We start from the raw sequence: 17,408 nt of genomic DNA, 5'->3' as shown, positions 1-17,408 counted from the left end.
CTAACAGGAAGACTTTTAAACCATAAATTCAAAGTTAGCATATGAAAAATTGGCAAACTTTATTTCACTGCTGTTAAGGTAACACAGGTTTGACGCAGTGCTTAACACCTCGTTTCCACTTACATATATGTGTACAGACGAGGCATCCGCAAGCCCATTCATTCCTATGGGAATCTCCGTGATATCTGATGTGCCTGCGAAACTCCTCCCCTCCGTAATATTTTGATCTGGAATTTACCACGAGTACATTCAAATAATGAACTTTTTCAGAGGATTTTGGAGAGACTGTATGACAGTGTGCTAGCTTAGCTAACAGGCTGCTAACAGGCTATTTTCTTCATTTCAGTTGCCTGTTGAGTGTCAAGTGAGTTTGTCTGATTAAAGAGAACTTGTTTATGTAATTTTAACACATTGCGAATCTGAGTAATGTTATTCTGCTAAGATATGGTTATACATTATATACAGTCAGACTGTCATTTTGACTTGTTCAGCCGCTCATATGTCTTTTTAATTAGGTATTTTCCAAAACATCCTACGTACCTGGCAGGCTAACATCTTCACTTATTTGTTGCCATGCAATATTGTTCCTGATTTTGTCCCTGTAATGTTCCAAGCGTATAAGCATAACTACTGGATGGCAAAAAACGGACAAAAGTAGCCTTCCTCCCATGGCACATTGGACTCTAAAGGCATCATCCATATATCTATCTACGGACACCAGTCGCATACCTGAGTGGAAACGAGGCGTAAGGGGCTGTCCTTTAGCTGCTATCCTCGCAATTAGCTCAACGTCTGCTTGGTTAGCTCGAGCTAACACACAGCAATGGCTAACATCCAACTCAAACTGTCCCAACAAACTCACAGCGACACCGGAACAGCTCGGCTCTGTCACGTAAATAACCGTTAGCCTAGCTGTGTGATGCTAACAGTTAGCCCTGTCACTGTGTGTGCACAGCTGGATTCTCATCAACTCATCCCCAGTGTGGAGCTCACACTCCTGCAGCAGTAGTCTCATGATAAACACAGAGTGAGTGACAGCAAGACACACAGCTCTACAATGAAATAAGATTTTACCCATTTTAGATAATAATAAAATATATAAAGGTCTTGTTCACATGTGGGAGGTTGGACGAAGATTACTCTAATGCTGACGTCCAAACAAGCACTCCAGTACTCATGCCCATCCCTTGCGATAACTGCAAGATACTTTTTTTATAGAACTTGTAAGACATGATAAGATGAGATCATCTTAATCGATTCCACCCACCAAATTTGACTCTTCATTGACCCCTGTCTGCTCCCCTTATTTTGCTTTTCAAGCTGTCCATTATTACTATAGACGTTAAATCAGCAGTATCTCATAAGATCCACATGTATTGTGTTTTTCAAAATGAACATTGGCTTCTTATTTGATGGTGATAAAGAATATAAAATGCAAACAGAGACGCGAATGATCCTCTGCATGTAAAGCACACCTCTTTGACCTGTGGTGCACATGAAAGCCGTCTTTTTGATGGAACTATTTGATCTCTTTTTAAGATATAATAAATCTCCCACGGGAAGGATGAAATAAAAAATAAAAAAGACTTACGGAGTCCCAAAAAAAAAAACATTTAAAGACCCTCCCTTGCCCTGCGCTCCCAAAAAAGTAAGATTACCTTTTGTTTAGTAAAAATAAAAAACTAAATCAAAAGCTCTTTTAATGTTAAGAATTGCTCTACTACAGCATGTGGCGTGTCTGGTTACAGCCGCTAAGCTGCCTTAAGACAATCACTATTTGGGGGCGGAGTTTTGCAAACAGTCAGTTGAACTATTGTTTAAATGAAAGTCCAGAAACTCCTTCTTAACCCTTAATGCACATACACACACACACACACACACACATATCTGACACACACCATAAGTATCGACGTCTGCTTAGACAGGCGTCTCCCTATTGACAGCTGGTGTTGTGAGACACACAGAGCATTGATCTGTGCTACACAAGGATCATTAAAACTCCTCCCTTTAACAAAGGACGCTTAAGTTATTAACACAGGATGACTGCAATTACCGCCATAAAATGTTTGTGTATGTTTAGAAAATGTTATATTCATGGGTTTTCTTAAACCTCGGGAATCATTCATTATTAGATAAGAACAAACATTTGATTGAAACATAAATTTGTAACCTTTCCGTATTAATTAACAGGGGTATAATAGTCATGAAAACCCTTCACAGGTCTTTGTAGAATTACCCATTTGCCTTTATACCTTATCATCCATCCCCTTTAATGGGAAAGGTAGTCCATTAAGGTTCATTAGATACGTCTTGTACTTCATTTCCTTTAATGAGAGCTGATACTTTTCATAAACCACTCCAGGTGCCACAGCCACGATTAGCTTGTGGAGTTTTTACGATAATCTGTTCCATATTGAGTGCAGCTTTCATCTCCACACTCACCTTCAAGGGTACAATTTGTCATGCTAACAGGGGCGTATGTGTATATGGTTTTTTGGCCCTAATACTGCTGCCTTTTGCTGTTTCTTTTCCTTTGTCAGAAGTCTCTATTGCACGCTCCAGCCAGGAGGAGAGGCGCTGTGGAGGTAATTTGTGTGTGTGCGTGTGTGTGTGTGTGTGTGAGGAGAGAGAGGGGAGGGTAACACCTGGCGTTGCATATGTGCAGTGTCTTTGGCTTTAAGGTAGCTTTCCAGTCCTGTTTAAGGTGTAAAGATCCAGCTCTAAACGCACCCAAAATAAATTTTAAAGGAGGAAGTCAAAGATGCACTTGATGATGTTTGTGAGGTTCAATTCTAGTTCATCATTTCCTCCCAAAAAGAACAACACCATCCTCAGGGCAGCACAGAACTTAACATCTCCATTGATGCTGCTGCCTGATGTATATATTTCTGTATATATTGCTGCCGATGGTGTAATTTACCTCCTCTATACAGTAAAAACAGTGGGTCTGAGAAACACAGCAAATAACTAAAACTGTTGTTTAATTTCCAGAGTTACAGTTTGAGTTTGAGCGAATCAATAACACAGGCACCCTGCGCCCACAGCAATAGGCTACATGAGGAGAAGTGAGGCTTCGGGGACCTTTTGTGCCCTGAGTTTTGCCTCTCTCACAGGCTACAGGCTGCTCTTACTATCACTATTTAGCTTGTTGGAGGCTGCATGCAGTCTGAGAAGGAGTTCAGCGCGCGCAGACGGCGCTCAGGGCAACAAAAAAACAAACAGTTGTTCTCTCCTATATATTTTTTTCAACATAAATAAAAGCCAGTTGAGGAGAGCGTTCTGACCTGTGTTTCATAAACTTATATTTAAGTTGATTTAAGTCTCTATCCATGAAACATGATGCTCAGTAGGGACATGGTATTAATAATACAGACTATATGCAGCACATCCAGGGCTCCAGACTAACTTTTAAACTGCCAGCACTGGCGTTACCAACTTTCTCAAATGGTTGCACCAGCACATGACTTGATTGCACCCTTTTCTTTGGCACAGCCTGGTGTTAAAGGTCCAGTGTGAAGGATTTAGGGGGGCAGCAATGGAGTGTCATATAACAAGTATGTTTCTTTAGTGTATAATCACAGGAAAATAAGAATCATTGGATTTTTGTTACCTTACAATGGTCCGTCCCACTGGTAGGAGGCCCTGGGGCAGACCCAGAACACGCTGGAGGGATTACATATCTCATCTGGCCTGGGAACACCTTGGGGTCCCCCAGGAGGAGCTGGAAAGCGTCGCTGGGGAGAGGGATGTCTGGGGTGCTTTGCTTGGCCTCCTGTCCCCGCAACCTGATCCCGGATAAGCGGATCAAAATGGATGGATGGACAATGAGCCGTTTATGTAAAGAGGGAGAGTGGGTCCACCATGTTGCACTGCCTTGTTACAGTAGCCCAGAACGGACAAACCAAACGCTGACTCTAGATAGAGCTATTCGCTTTTTGCTTCAGCCACCGTAGTTATTAGGCCCTGCAGGTTGAGTAGCATCAGAAAAACACTGATTTTTTTTTAACACACAACCGCTTTTGTCAGTGTTTTTATTGTTTTTTACTGATGTATTTGTTTGGAGAGGAAGACATCTGATAATCTCGTTCCTAAATAATGAACACGAAAGGAATTCTAACAGGGAGAAGTCGCCTTTAAATGCAACTAAATCCCCCCAAATCTTACTGCTCCTTCAATCAGTGACCTTGCATACGAATGAGTAGTTGTCTTCATTTAGAGTATTGATGTAAAGACGGTCTCAGTGTTTGGGGCCATGCATCAGTCCCTGCAAGTTTTATGTTTCTTACTGCCATTGTGCATCTTTAAAGTTTCAAGCTTAAATTCTGTGGACCCACTAAAAAGGTTAGAGATGCCTGCAGTGGAGTGGCCACACTGTTTGCAGCTGTGGTTCCCAACTGGTGCAGCCACAGGGTCCAGATTTCTCCTTAGTCATTAGTTCAAGGTCCACACAGTTCACTATACTCAGCATCATACTTGCGTTTAGCCATGTCGTCGGGCTAGTTTGCTGTCTATTTTAAGTATCTGTCTGTCAGTCAATCACTCTACAACAGGAAATGGCAATTTAAAATGAAAGCTATGGGCCAGAAATTCACTGTACCTCAAAATAAAGTGCATCTTTTACGAATTTGACATGTTTGAGTCACTTGCAGCCCATTCAGAATGGACCCGTGACCCACCACTTGGGAACCACTGGCCTACAATACCGAACAGCATAGCTTTCCCCACGTCCAGCAACCATGGATCAGACAATGGTTCTTTTTCTTCTTCACTGGCTCAATTGGTTTCTTTCTGCCTGCACTTTTATCGTCAGTAACATCTGAGTCAGAATCTCTTGTTGTCCCTCCATTCTTGCCAGCCTCCTCCTCCTCTCTTTCTCCTTGTTTTTAAAATATCAGATATGGATTGCCTCATTTTTTAAACACGATGAGCTACCCTGATTGTTTTGTGAGGTTCAATGCCACTACGTACACACACAGTACACGCTGTGAGTAGGGCACCAAGTGCCAGCAGGAGCACTAATAATAATGATCATCATGCACTCAAATGAACGGGACAAATAGTCATTTATGCAACAGTTTTGGTTGCAGTCTGGAGCCCTAAGCAAATCAGTTATTATATTAGACTGCTATTAAATGATAGCAGTTTAAAAAAATCTAGCATTTATTTTTATGTATTTATTATCTATTTTAGTTTTTTTTTATTTTTGGCTGAATTATCATCATTATTATTATTATTATTATGAACAGGATGTGCATACACATCTTTAATCTGTGATGTATAGGAGGCCCCATCAGCACAGTAAGAATAAAAAAATAAGAGAGAGAAAAAGACAAAGACAAAAATTGTCTTCTTTTTATTGCCGAACACTGCATCATTAACATATGAATTGCAGCTTCAATTACCACTTTCACTTGTGTGAATTGACAGAGAATTATCTCCATTCTCCTCCCCCATCCCCTCCCCTTCTTCTTCCAGACTTCAACCTCTTCCACATGATCGCCGTGGGGCTCAGCAGCTCCATCCTCGGCTGTCTGGTTACCCTGCTGGTTTACTCGTACTGCCAGCGCTACCAGCAGCAGTCTCACGATGCCACCGTCATCCACCCCATCTCAGCCGCGCCGCTCAACACCAGCATCACCAACCACATCAACAAACTGGACAAATACGACTCAGTGGAAGCCATCAAGGTCTGTGGACAAGTTTGCTCTGGGGTTCACTGTGGGTCACGCTTGACTGATGTCCAGATGTGTCGAGGCAAAGCAGCAGTTTGTAACATTTCCTTACTGTTTGACTTAATCAACCGATGTCACAGTCCCAGGCAGTGAGAAACGGCCTGCCGCTTCCTCCAGTGTCAGTTGTGATTAAATACGTTTCTTACTGCATGACTCTCTCTGTCACACCACCTCCTGTCGTGCACTGACACTCTCTAGTCGTGTAACAGATAGGCAGCTGTGCGTACATCTTCTCTCCGTGTGCTCCTCTGCTGTGTGTCTCAGTGTGTGACTTTGTTCTGTGTCAGTGGTCATACACTGCTTTCTCATAACATACTAACGCAATTACTTATCGGTGCGTGGGTAGGTAATCAGAGGAGATGCTCTGCATCTGCACATCTCCCTGCGTAGACAGGTCCTTTGTGTCATTACTGCATCCTAAATTGCAGACAGTCGGATGCAGCAGAGCCAGTGACAGAGATCCAGCTACTCTCATGGTACAAACAGCCTCTTATCCACTGATACATCAAGCCTTTAGTGCCAGACTGAGCTGGTGATTGGTGCTTGTCCGCAGCTACTCCATGCCCCAGCTGGGCTTTTTTTTTCAAGTATTCCCAGTGCTCTGTATTAAAGAGCATTTCAATCACTTTAACAGCTTGTTCATTTTTTACCCTACAAAGGAGCCTCAGAAGTAATGAATCTGGTATCGTGATTTTATACCAATAGAAGAATTTGCCTTTGAATATTCTTACAAATTGCATTTGTAAGATAGTCTGGCACTAGCTGGCCATTTAAAGGCTCTGCCACTTTTGGGTTCTCCTGCTGATAAGAAGCTATTGGATACATTACATGGTATAAATCATAGTTGGAGAGAAGTTAAGCTACTCTCCTCACTGCAGCTATTGTTGCTACACCTGTCTTTTTTTTATTTTCAGCTGACATCGAAAAAAATTAGGCTTTCTCTTACTGGCTGTTACTACTGTAGCCTAGCTTACTAAACTAGTGTTAGCTTCATGTGTCGTTTGTTTCTCCATTTACAGCTGACTTCTTTTAAAATAAGTCCTCAGTATGCACTTAATTCAGGGGCGTAAACATAGACAGTGCAGGCAGTGCGATTGCACTTGGGCCCCTGGGGTGGAAGGGCCCAAAGAGAGAGCAGGCCCTTGCAAGAGATTCAGATTACCACCTTGGAAATATACCTGTGTTCAAAGATAAAAACTTAAATAAACTCTAAATGTTCTATATAAGCTATAAAATCTATAAATATACTATAAAAGCTATTAAATTAACTGATTAATTTCTTACTTTCTTTGATATTGTTGTCAATACATGCACCATAGCCTGCACTGGGGCCCGTTGTAACTTCCTTACGCTTCTGACTTAATTGCTATATTCTGTACATGTAAGATGTTTTACTGAAGGCCTAAAGCTGAAGCTACATGTCCCAGGCATGTCCTGTTCACTCCTATGAAAGTTGCTCAGTAGCACATTAGGCCAAAAACATTCAACTACCGCATTTAAATTACTAGGGCTGCCCCAGACAAACAATTTTCCTAGTCAACCAATAGTCGTCATTTAGGGCCATTAGTCGACTAGTCGCCCGCATGTTTACAATATTAATATAATTATTAAATGATATATTTTGGGCGGGGCAACACAATGGTTTGAGTTGAAGGTGTGAGAAAGAATAGTATCAGTAACATTGTTAACACTGTGCTACATTACAGAGAAATACAAAACCGTACTAATGAACCTTCATTAATATAGGCCTATATTTTATCTACAAGTGCACGTCACACACTGAGCGAGCCGCCTGTTAATGACGCTGTGGGCTAATGGGCGTGTAGCTACTTCCATGTTTCAGATGATACGTCATGTTTGTAGTCGACCAATGAAGATGAGTTTACATATCACCTTGGGTTCGTCCTTCACCTTCTCAAAATGATCCCACACTTTGGATTTCCTGCCCGACATGTTATTAACTAGCCTGTGGAATAACCGCAGGTACCAGTTCCTGTGCCTGTCCTTTCAAATTAAATTCCTAAAAGATCCAGTCATATAAGTTTTGATTTACTTTGACAAGGTGCAGCTCCTAATAGAGTTTCACAATTTTTGTTTGTTTTGGGGGTTTTTCTGCGACTAAGCGACCAGTAAAATCTTGCCGACTATTGATGTCTCTGGTCGACCAATGTTTGGTCAACTATTAGGGGGCAGCCCTAAAAATGATCCAATGATCCGCATTGCTTCCACATCATTGGGCCCACAGAGCAGGCGCACAAGATACTTTCACTCATTGAGCCAGCTACTATTGGTTTAGCACTCCACTAACTTGGATGTGGATAAAATTATTCAATCATGTGGCTCTTCTAGACTTTCAAACTAGACCGAATGGATCAAATTCTGATTGTGAAATGAGCGCACGTTCAGTCATCAAAGTTTCACACTGAAACTAAGCTTGTTATTGGAACTTGATTTTACTGTAATGCTGATGAATCAGCTTTTGATTTTAGGTGGGTTTTCTTTTCGTTTGTGTTTGACACCCTGTCAGAGGAAGTCTTTAATATCAACATACAAACTAAGTGAATACCTGACTCTCTGTTTGCAAAAACTACTTCTTTGATATGAAAGTGTTTTGTTAAAACTGCCACAGAGTGAGAAGAGAAGGCTCGGGGCGAACGTCTCCAAATGTAATTTCATTGCGGAATAAAGGTGTGAGGAGCGTTCATCTGTCATGCAATTAGAGTCAGGAGCATGGAGCGTAATTCAGTTAGTCCTATTGCAAATAGAGGCAGATATGAATATAGACAGACCATGTGAAAATACAAAAGGAGCTGCATGACAAATGAACAGTCTAATTTTCCGAAAGCACATTCTGCCTCCAACCCTCACTCAGTGAGCCTAAACCGTCTGGATGATGCAGTGAATTTTCAGCCACTGAGTGTGCAAAAACCATAATGTGCCTCTTTTGAGCGTTTATAGGGAGGAATGATGAACACCTGATGCCATATTTGAGAGTTTTTGGCTCAAATCCTGATGTTGATGAGTCATTATTATTATGCACAGTGTATCACAGACACCCCTCATACTGGTTTCTTGGCCAACTGGAGTATTTCCAGCAGTCTGGTTTATGATCTCAAAGCTAAGTAGCTGCAGTTTTATGTTTCTCATATTTCCAGGCTTCCTGTTAAACAGAATATGGCCTTAGGGTTTCTTTGAGGATGACTCTTGCCCATTCCTCTCCTCCCTGCAGCCAGATGTGTCGGTACTCTTGCCCTTGGACGACCCCGCCATGCACCAGCCTCTCTCTGCTAACATGGGGGTGTCCATGCGTGGCCTGGAGATTTTCTACTAACCTCTGACCTCTACAACATCTCGCCTCTTGATCCCCCCCAACAACTCTTTGACCCCAACCACTACTACTTCCTCTTCCCCACCGTGCCCTGCCCTTCCACTTCCTGTGGCACTTCCTGTGTGTGGCAGGTTGGAGTACAGACTCTCTTTCTCTGCTCAGAACCCTTCATCCCTCCATTTCGACCTCCCCCCATTCCCTTCTCCCTCCCGGCTTGTGAGAAGGCAGTGTATCCCTCCCTTATTTTTCTCTCTCAACAAGTGCCTCCATCTGCATGTTTTTTTCAGTGTTTGTCTTCCTTGTTTTGTCCTTGATGGTTTTGATTTGATGGGTTGAGAAAGAAAATCCATTGTGATGCTGTTTTATTACGCTCCTCTGTTACCTCTCTATCACTAATGCCACTTCTTAGTTTAAGCACATTTTGTTTACCGCACCGAAAACTCAAATGTAATCATTCTTCAGCCAATTAAAGAGGTTTAAGGCAAGAAGACAAAGTAGATGATGCTAACAAACGTCGAAACACAGCTGTTTAAAAGCAGCCATGGGGCCACCTGCAGAGACACATAACCGTCTCCGGGGCTGCGGGAGTGTTGATTACATTCCCTTTGTGTGCAAATCACATAATGGGGAAGAAGCGAAATGTATGAGTTTTTCGTCCAGCACACTCGTTCCCTATCAGTGTCGAGTCGGAAACATCCATCAACGGCAAACGCAGCATCATCAAGTGTTCAATTACACTGCCCCAAGGGACTCCCAGCACACACTCTCTACAACAGAATGCATATGAACACATCCATTTGCCAAATTGCTGATGTTGTATTGAGCACCACATCAGAAGCTCATTCCATGTTTACTATGTCACGCAGGGACAGAGAAGATGCCCCTATGGCTCTTCCTTATTGTTTAACAGAAAAGAGACTTTCCCTTGATCGATTTTTATGGCTCAGATTGTCCTAGAGGACCAACAATCGGAGGGCCATAAAAACCACTGATGCTGAGTATTAGAGATGACAGAGGTGGACATACGGACGCGCATCAAAATAATTTAGCCCTGTGGTGGCTTATCATTTTTCCAGCCTGTTTGCAAATGCTTTGACCTTGCTCTGTGAAATGTATGTTTCATTCACTGAGCGGCCTCCCATTGATTTGTGTTGCTCCTTTTTTTTTCTTTTTTCTTTTTTACTTTTTGGGGCTGGATGGATTTGCTTTTACCTCGCCATCTGGGCTGAATAATCACTTGATCCATGTGTCGCAGACAAGTCCGTGCTGACTCCTCTCTCTTTCTCCTCTCCATTTTTTTTTAAATCTACAGGCCTTCAACAAAAACAATCTGATTCTGGAGGAAAGAAATAAGTACTTCAACCCACAGCTTGCCGGGAAGACCTATACCAATGCATACTTCACCGACCTCAACACCTACGATGACTATTAAGCCTTGATTCGGCAGTTCAGACACCATACCATAAGCGGGGATGCCAACCCTATCATCCATTTGACTGTATTCTTTTCTTTGTGCTTTGTATTGAGATTCGTGACACCATGCGTGGGATAGTCCCACTCTCAGACTCTATGGCAGCTGGTATGTAATGAAAACACAGATACACAGTGTTGCCAACAGAGGGAAATGCCCACTTTCTCTCAGGTGCCTTGGGGTACACTTGGAAAGTTCATCTTTGGGGGCAAAACTTGCCTTGACTCTCACTGAGAAATGGACAACTGGATTTCCCAATGTGGATTAAAAAAAAGAAAAAAAAAGGGAAAAATAAAAACTCAAGAGACTGTGGGAGATGTGATCCCCTTCTAACTTTCCTGTGACGCCTCTAAAACAGACCTGCATTTGTAATGATGGGAAATAACCACAAAACCGCTTTGCATGACTTCATCTGACGTGTTTTCTCTGTTTCGTTTTTGCATGGTTGGTCGCATTCCAGGGTGTGGGGAATCGCAAGCAGTGTTTTTTTTTTCTTTCTTTCTTTCTTTTTGGCTGGTCTTAAGTTCAGGACTGGTTTTGGAAGTCATAAAAACAAAGACCGTGGTGATGCCTGGTGGCTTTTACCATTTCCTGCTGCAGCAATCTCCAGATGGATCAATATCCACCCCCATTCCTAGAATCAGGATGTAGATATTTGAAGCCGGTGGTCAGGTTTGTCCACTTTTTTTTCTGTTACAGGCTCCCGCAGCTAGCAGTGATTGAAATTTCAGTGGTTTTTTTTTTTTTTTTTTTGCTTCATTTTTTTTATGATTTTTTGCTTTTAAAGTTACATATGTTTTGTACAGGATGTTAAGTTCGAAGCCTATGTCTGTAGTTTTTCTAAATACATTTATTCAATGTCTCAAGTGTTTAAAGAATAAAACGTTTCCTTTTGAAAAGAAAAAAAAGTTTATGTGCATTCTGACAAGTAATCAGGATTATCCATATCCGCCTGCATCAAGTTCAGTCTTTGTCACCGTACTTTTTATATTTTTTGTAAAAAAAAATAATGTTTTTGAATTTTGATAGTGTTCGCTATTCCTTTGGCTTCTGAGTTAAATATGTAATTTGTGAGAGCAGGATGTTAATGGGATTAACTGTACAGATGGAGCGTGGCAGATACTACTCTCTTGAACCCCAACTGGAACGCTACCCATAAACTGTAAGATGAAATCCATTCATCAGATTGAGATATTTCTGTTCAGAGTGTATAACCAAATATTAGGTTATTCAATGGTTCAGTTGCAACTAACTCTTTTTACATGTTTGCTTGTGTTCCTGTGCATAAATTAAAAACTGCTTCGTACACAACAGACTTGTCAGAGTGTGAGTTATACACATTCATTTTTTATAATATCTCTTTTAGCCCAGTCGCCAGACGAAAATGTTGGCATTGTATGTTTCTGCAAACAACATATATGTTACATATGTTACATTGTTTCTAAAGTGACATAGTGAGTATATACTGGAGCTGACCTTGTCCTCAGCAAGTGGAGGGGATGGTGGATGGACACCTAGGCAGGACATTCTCAAACTGCAAACCACTGTTCAAGACCAACAACAGAACCAGTTGGTTTTTAACAGGTAATTGCTGTTCTTCAGCAGCTTTTTAGGCTTCAAACTTGGGTGTGTTTTTTTTTTCGCAACTTGCCATGTTTCAGTCAGGACCACTTTAGTCATTTGCAGTATTATGTGTGGTGGTATGGCTTTGTTCTGGGGCTTCTCTGCCTTTCCAAGGCCTACACAGAGATAGCACACCTCTCTGCCCTTCCACATGCAAACAAGGAAAGCCTGAGGCAGAGAGAGCAAACCCCCCTGCCCTTCCACATGCCTACATGGAAAGCCTTGAAGGATAACTTCGGTATTTTTCAACCTGGGCCCTATTTCCCCATGTGTATGTGTGCGTATGATTCATAGGTACAACTCGTTCTAAAATTGGTTCAGTATTGAGGGAGGCAGATGTAGCCAGCAGCCGCGAAATGAGCTAAAATGGTAACGGGGGCAAATGCGTCCCGTATAAGTTTGCACATTAAAAGTGCTTTTTTTCGCCACTGACCAGTTCAGATCGCCAGTGCTATCTCTGTAAATAGCATTGATTGAAAAAAAAAAAACATGGCAGCACACCGGTAAGGTAAGACAACACGTTGACATGTCCTTTTCTATATGTTCTCTGACATTTATCCTAATGATATGAGGCAGTCTTTGTGGAGAAAAAGTTTGTTTAGTGGACTAACTTTGCACTTGAAGGTATGCCCGTTCACTTACGTTTTAACAGGTCTGACCCTACTATGCGCCCTGGCTGTATGTAGGCTAACGGCTAACATGCTAACTATTATTTTTATGTCACTAGTCACTTGAAACAAATTTAGGACGATAGGAGACAGGTTGAAATAAACCGAAATTTCCCTTTAAGGCAAAGAGAGTACACCTCTCCACCCTTCCATGTGCCTACATAGAAAGCCTAAAGTAGGGAGAGCAGCAGTAAAGACACCCCCCGCCCCCCCCAACCCCCCCCCCCACCAGCTGCCCCAACTTTTGACAATGGGAATGCAAAAATACCTGATTTAACAATCAAACTGAACTGATATGAATAAATGAGGCTCAGGGGGTTTTGTTGCCTAAATCTAACCACATGTTAACCACAGCCGTGTTGAAATATAAAGTTTCAACATATCTGCTACATATTAACATAAGAATGTAATGTATCTGTGGTTTGCTGAAACATACAATGCCAACATCTATTCTGACAATTGGGTTGTCACAGTAATTAAGCTTTGGGGGTGGACTCTAGCTCACCTGACAGAGTGTGCACCCTGTACAGGCTGCGCCCTTTGCAGCAGCCCTGGCTCAACCCCCCCCCCTACCACTATTCTGTCATTAAAGGCAAAATCACCCAAAAAATAATCTTCAAAAAAGATTTTATATCTTTGATCACATAAAATGTTGCTTTCTCTGCAGCTCTTCTGAACAACCTGAACACGACTTCAACTAAAGAGAAAGCAGCGATATAAAGCCCTCAGTGTGTGGGACTCTTCTGCCCTGTGTGGTTTGCTCCGACAACTTTGGAGACTTTGATGTTCCTCAAGCAAAACACTGTAAAACCACAGCACCATGAGCACGCATCTGCACTTCATAAATCACTCAAAAGTAGAGTAGAAGACTCCCTCCACCTGATTTTTAAAGGAGTCTTCAGCACGGCCACACAGTGACAAATGGCATCGGCAGCAGTGGAAGGATACCTGAAGGATACAAATCGCACAAGGTAGCGGGGTAAAGGTGGAGGGGGCGCTGTCTGAAGTCCAAAGTCTAATCTGTATGATGGGGTGTAACACCACACACCGCGCTGTTCTCCATCAACCTTCAACCTGACGTCCCATCTGTGTGCTGAGGGTAATGGAGGGGGTGTTATTAATCACCCCGCTGTTTGGTCGGTTGGAGGTGATGGGAGTCGGGGGGGTTGCTGATCCAGCCCGATGTACGGCCCAGCGCTGTCTGGCTCCAGAGAATCAATCTCTCTACCTTGAGTTCACTCGTACTACCTAAGAAAGCAGCAACAGGCACACAGATGATTGTATACGCACATATAGAGGACAGTGGGTTCATGTGCAATTGTGTGTGTGTGTGTGTGTGTGTGTGTGTGTGTGTGTGTAAGTGTGTGTTAAGGATTGAAAAAGTGATGTGAGCAGCTGCAAAAGTGTCCACATTTCTCTCTCAATATAAGTTCTCCTCAAAACACTGACCTCACCAAACCTCGACTGATGAATCATCACACATAATGTATACTTCCTGCACACACACACATCTGCCGGCAGCGGAGTGCTACTGAAGCTTCCTTCAGCACTTTGCCAGCAATGTGAGCTATGCAGCTTGTAGTCAGTCAGACACATGTGACATTCCACTCTGACAGCAGGGGCGAGGACAATTAATGACTTTCCCAAAGTGGCATTTAGGGATGGCTAAAGGTCAGAGCTAAAGGTCAGAAGAGCAGGGCTTGTGCTTGTGTCAGAGAAACTGACTTCGTGAGTGCTTGCATGTGTATGAAGAAGTCAAAGTGTCATGAGATGGACTTCCATCTGCATATTGTTAATGTGTGTGTATGTAGAGAGTTTCACTGAAATGGTGACAGCAGTGTAGGTCAGATTAGTGTGAAATATCCCAGCAACTATTGGATGGATTGTCAGAGAATTGTGTGCAGACATTCACATTCCCTAGAGCAGTGGTTCCCAAGTGGTCCAGCTACGGGGTCCAGATTTCTCCTTAGCCATTAGTTCAAGGTCCACACAATTTAATATGTTCAGTGTCATACTTGCATTTGACCATATCGTTGAGCTAGTTTGCTGTCTCTGCCAAGAAGCTGTCCATTTGTCAATTATTTTCCGCAGAAAATGGCACTTCAAAATAAAAGCTATGCACCAGAAATTCACTGCACTTCAAAATAAAGTGTGTTTTTTACGAACTTCACACGTTTGCGAGTCACTTGCGGTCCATTCAGAATAGACCCTCAACTCACTTCTGGACCATGACCCACCAGTTGGGAACCACTCCTCCCTTTTCCTTTAGCACCACCAACTGGTCAAGTTTTCTCCTATCCAGCAAAATATTTCAATATTTAATAGATGGATTAGCATAAAATTTGGTGACGACATTCATGGTTCCCAGATGATGTATCCTACTGACTGTGGCAACCCTCTAACTTTTTATCTAGCGGCACCATTGGGTCAAAGTTCCACTTGTCCAATACATTCCTCCAGACTAAATGTCTGCTGTACTTTTTGTTTATAATTAGCAAATGTTAGCATGCTAACACGCTAACTAAGACGGTGGTTAAGCTAAACATAAGCATGTTAGCTTTGTGATTGTGAGCATCGTAGCATGCTGGTGTTTCCTATTGAACCTTTCACTACTACTACTAGCTTTTTCACTGCATTGATATTTCCTTCAGTCTCATGATATTTTGTGAATAAAGCAGGTGCAAAATTAATGAATAAAATATGAATCTGCAGTTAAAGGATTGTGTGAAAGCACCATCAAATGGACACTAGTTTAGGTTTTCACCTGTTGATCAGATAAAGTTTTACTTTTGGAAAGTACAACAATGTCAGTTAAGATATGGTCAAATTTACCAATAGTTGTATGCATAGGTCTAAATTCTAGAGGGCACGCAGGAGATACGTCCCCCTCAATATTTCGAACATGTGTATTTCTCTCCCCCAAATCATTACGGTACTAGAGGACTTCTATTCTGACAAAATTAAAAACATTTCTACCATAAATTGATGCAGAAATGGTGCAAATTGGTGCATAAAAATGAACCCAAATCCTCTGTTTTATGTATCCTCCCACAGTTATATGTATATAAATGTACATGAATACGTTATCAATATTCAGTGTTGGGCAGTAGCGTCACTGCATATAGCGACGTTACGAATTTCACATCTCTCAGTAGCGTGGTGGTAATGAGTAGCCCAGTAGCGTCCACAAAAGTTAAAAGCTCTTTTTCCCAGGAAAAGCTCTGAAATACAAAAAACACGTTTATTATTTATTATGGTTTTATTCACTGAAAAATATATTTTGGAATTCTGTTTTTGACTTAGTGACAGAGCCAGATCACCTACTGAAAGAGGCCAAGACAGAGAAATGCAGACTGATGATGTCATGTTATTGGAGGACATGTTCAAATGTCACAAAGTCATCAAAAAAAAAAAAAGAAGAAAGTTTTAAATTAAGTATGTTATTTTATAATAAACAGTTCAACTGAACATTTCTTTGCCTGCCTATTTGGCTGAAATTTTCTCTTATCACTAAGATAATGTTAAGTAAAAAATAAAAATAAAAGTAGCTTTCCAAGTAACAAGCTATTTTTGCCATTTTCTCGTAGCTTAGCTTGCTGTATTCTTCTGAAGATAGCTTCAGTGTAGAGTAACCGGTAGCTTAGCTCAATACATTTACCAAGTAGCTTGCCCAACACTGTTCATAATCAAGTATTACTGGAGATACTCCTGATGTGTATAAATACAACTTCTCCTTGTCCTTATTTTGAAAAGTACAAATATCATCTCTTCTATGTGACAATACCGACCAACAAACATCCCATCTAGAGTATGAAACTCCGCTGACTGATACCCTTATGGTGTAATTTGAATATAAAATGCATTTACTATAAATAGCTTTTTTCAAATATGAGCAAGACGTCTCTGTGCATGTAACCATTCTGCTCATGAGGCATCCAGGAGCCCTGTTAATTAGCAGCCTGTATACAGAGGCCACTGAGTGGCAAACAAGGTGAGTGAGGGAGATTGTTCCTGTCAGGCTGGTAACAGAGCGTGAACATCCCATTAAACACCTCTTTTTCCTCTCGAGACCAGATTCTCTCTCATTCACATGGATCACTGTGCTTTAGCCCGGCCTCTCAGCACCTCCCCGAGCAGATCCCCCACCCCGTCGGCACTGTAATATCAGTCGGATTAAGTACACAAATGCCCCAAAAATTAAGTCCCCAGACTAGCAGTGGCAAATGCAGCTGCTGTTGTTATTCAGTGCCAGCGGTTATTGCAGCCAAACTATTCTGTCATTCATTGCGGGGAGAACTAGAAGAAGTTATAGCTGAGCCTGGAACGAGACCCCATGCAGGCAGCGGCGCGGTGCACTCTGAAAAATGCTTTCAGGGTGGAAAACCCAGTGATGAATGTATGCTGTTGCGTTATGTTTGTATGAGCTTTGAGAAGTGATTGAAGTAGATGTTGACTAAATAACCCCGGGGATGACTGAGGACTACTGAACAATTTATGAGCTGTCATGAATTGTTGTGTTTTTTTGGGGGGGGTTTTTTGCAGTAGGAAAATAACAGTGATTACCGATCCCTGTCATGCAGTGGAAT

At 41.9% G+C, this 17,408-nt stretch overlaps 1 protein-coding gene across 2 annotated transcripts in view; it reads left to right on the top strand.

The window, feature by feature from the left end:
- Window positions 1-10,829, top strand: part of sema5a (sema domain, seven thrombospondin repeats (type 1 and type 1-like), transmembrane domain (TM) and short cytoplasmic domain, (semaphorin) 5A) — a 186,454-nt gene extending 175,625 nt beyond the window's left edge. The window contains exons 20-23 of one of the 2 annotated variants that reach the window (XR_004502365.2): window positions 2,541-2,585; window positions 5,476-5,687; window positions 8,962-9,191; window positions 10,373-10,829. Coding sequence is in view for 1 of the 2 variants with exons in the window: in XM_033639177.2 (XP_033495068.1) it covers window positions 2,541-2,585; window positions 5,476-5,687; window positions 10,373-10,492 (377 nt within the window). In the remaining variant the exon portion in view is untranslated. The remainder of the gene's footprint in view (window positions 1-2,540; window positions 2,586-5,475; window positions 5,688-8,961; window positions 9,192-10,372) is intronic. The other variant, XM_033639177.2, reaches the window with a different exon arrangement.
- The last annotated feature ends 6,579 nt before the right edge of the window (window positions 10,830-17,408 follow it).

This window comes from Epinephelus lanceolatus, chromosome 20 (assembly GCF_041903045.1).
Source record: "Epinephelus lanceolatus isolate andai-2023 chromosome 20, ASM4190304v1, whole genome shotgun sequence".
NCBI lineage: Eukaryota > Metazoa > Chordata > Actinopteri > Perciformes > Serranidae > Epinephelus > Epinephelus lanceolatus.
Note: the sequence above shows the minus strand (reverse complement) of the source record. Positions and strands in the feature narration are given on the sequence as shown.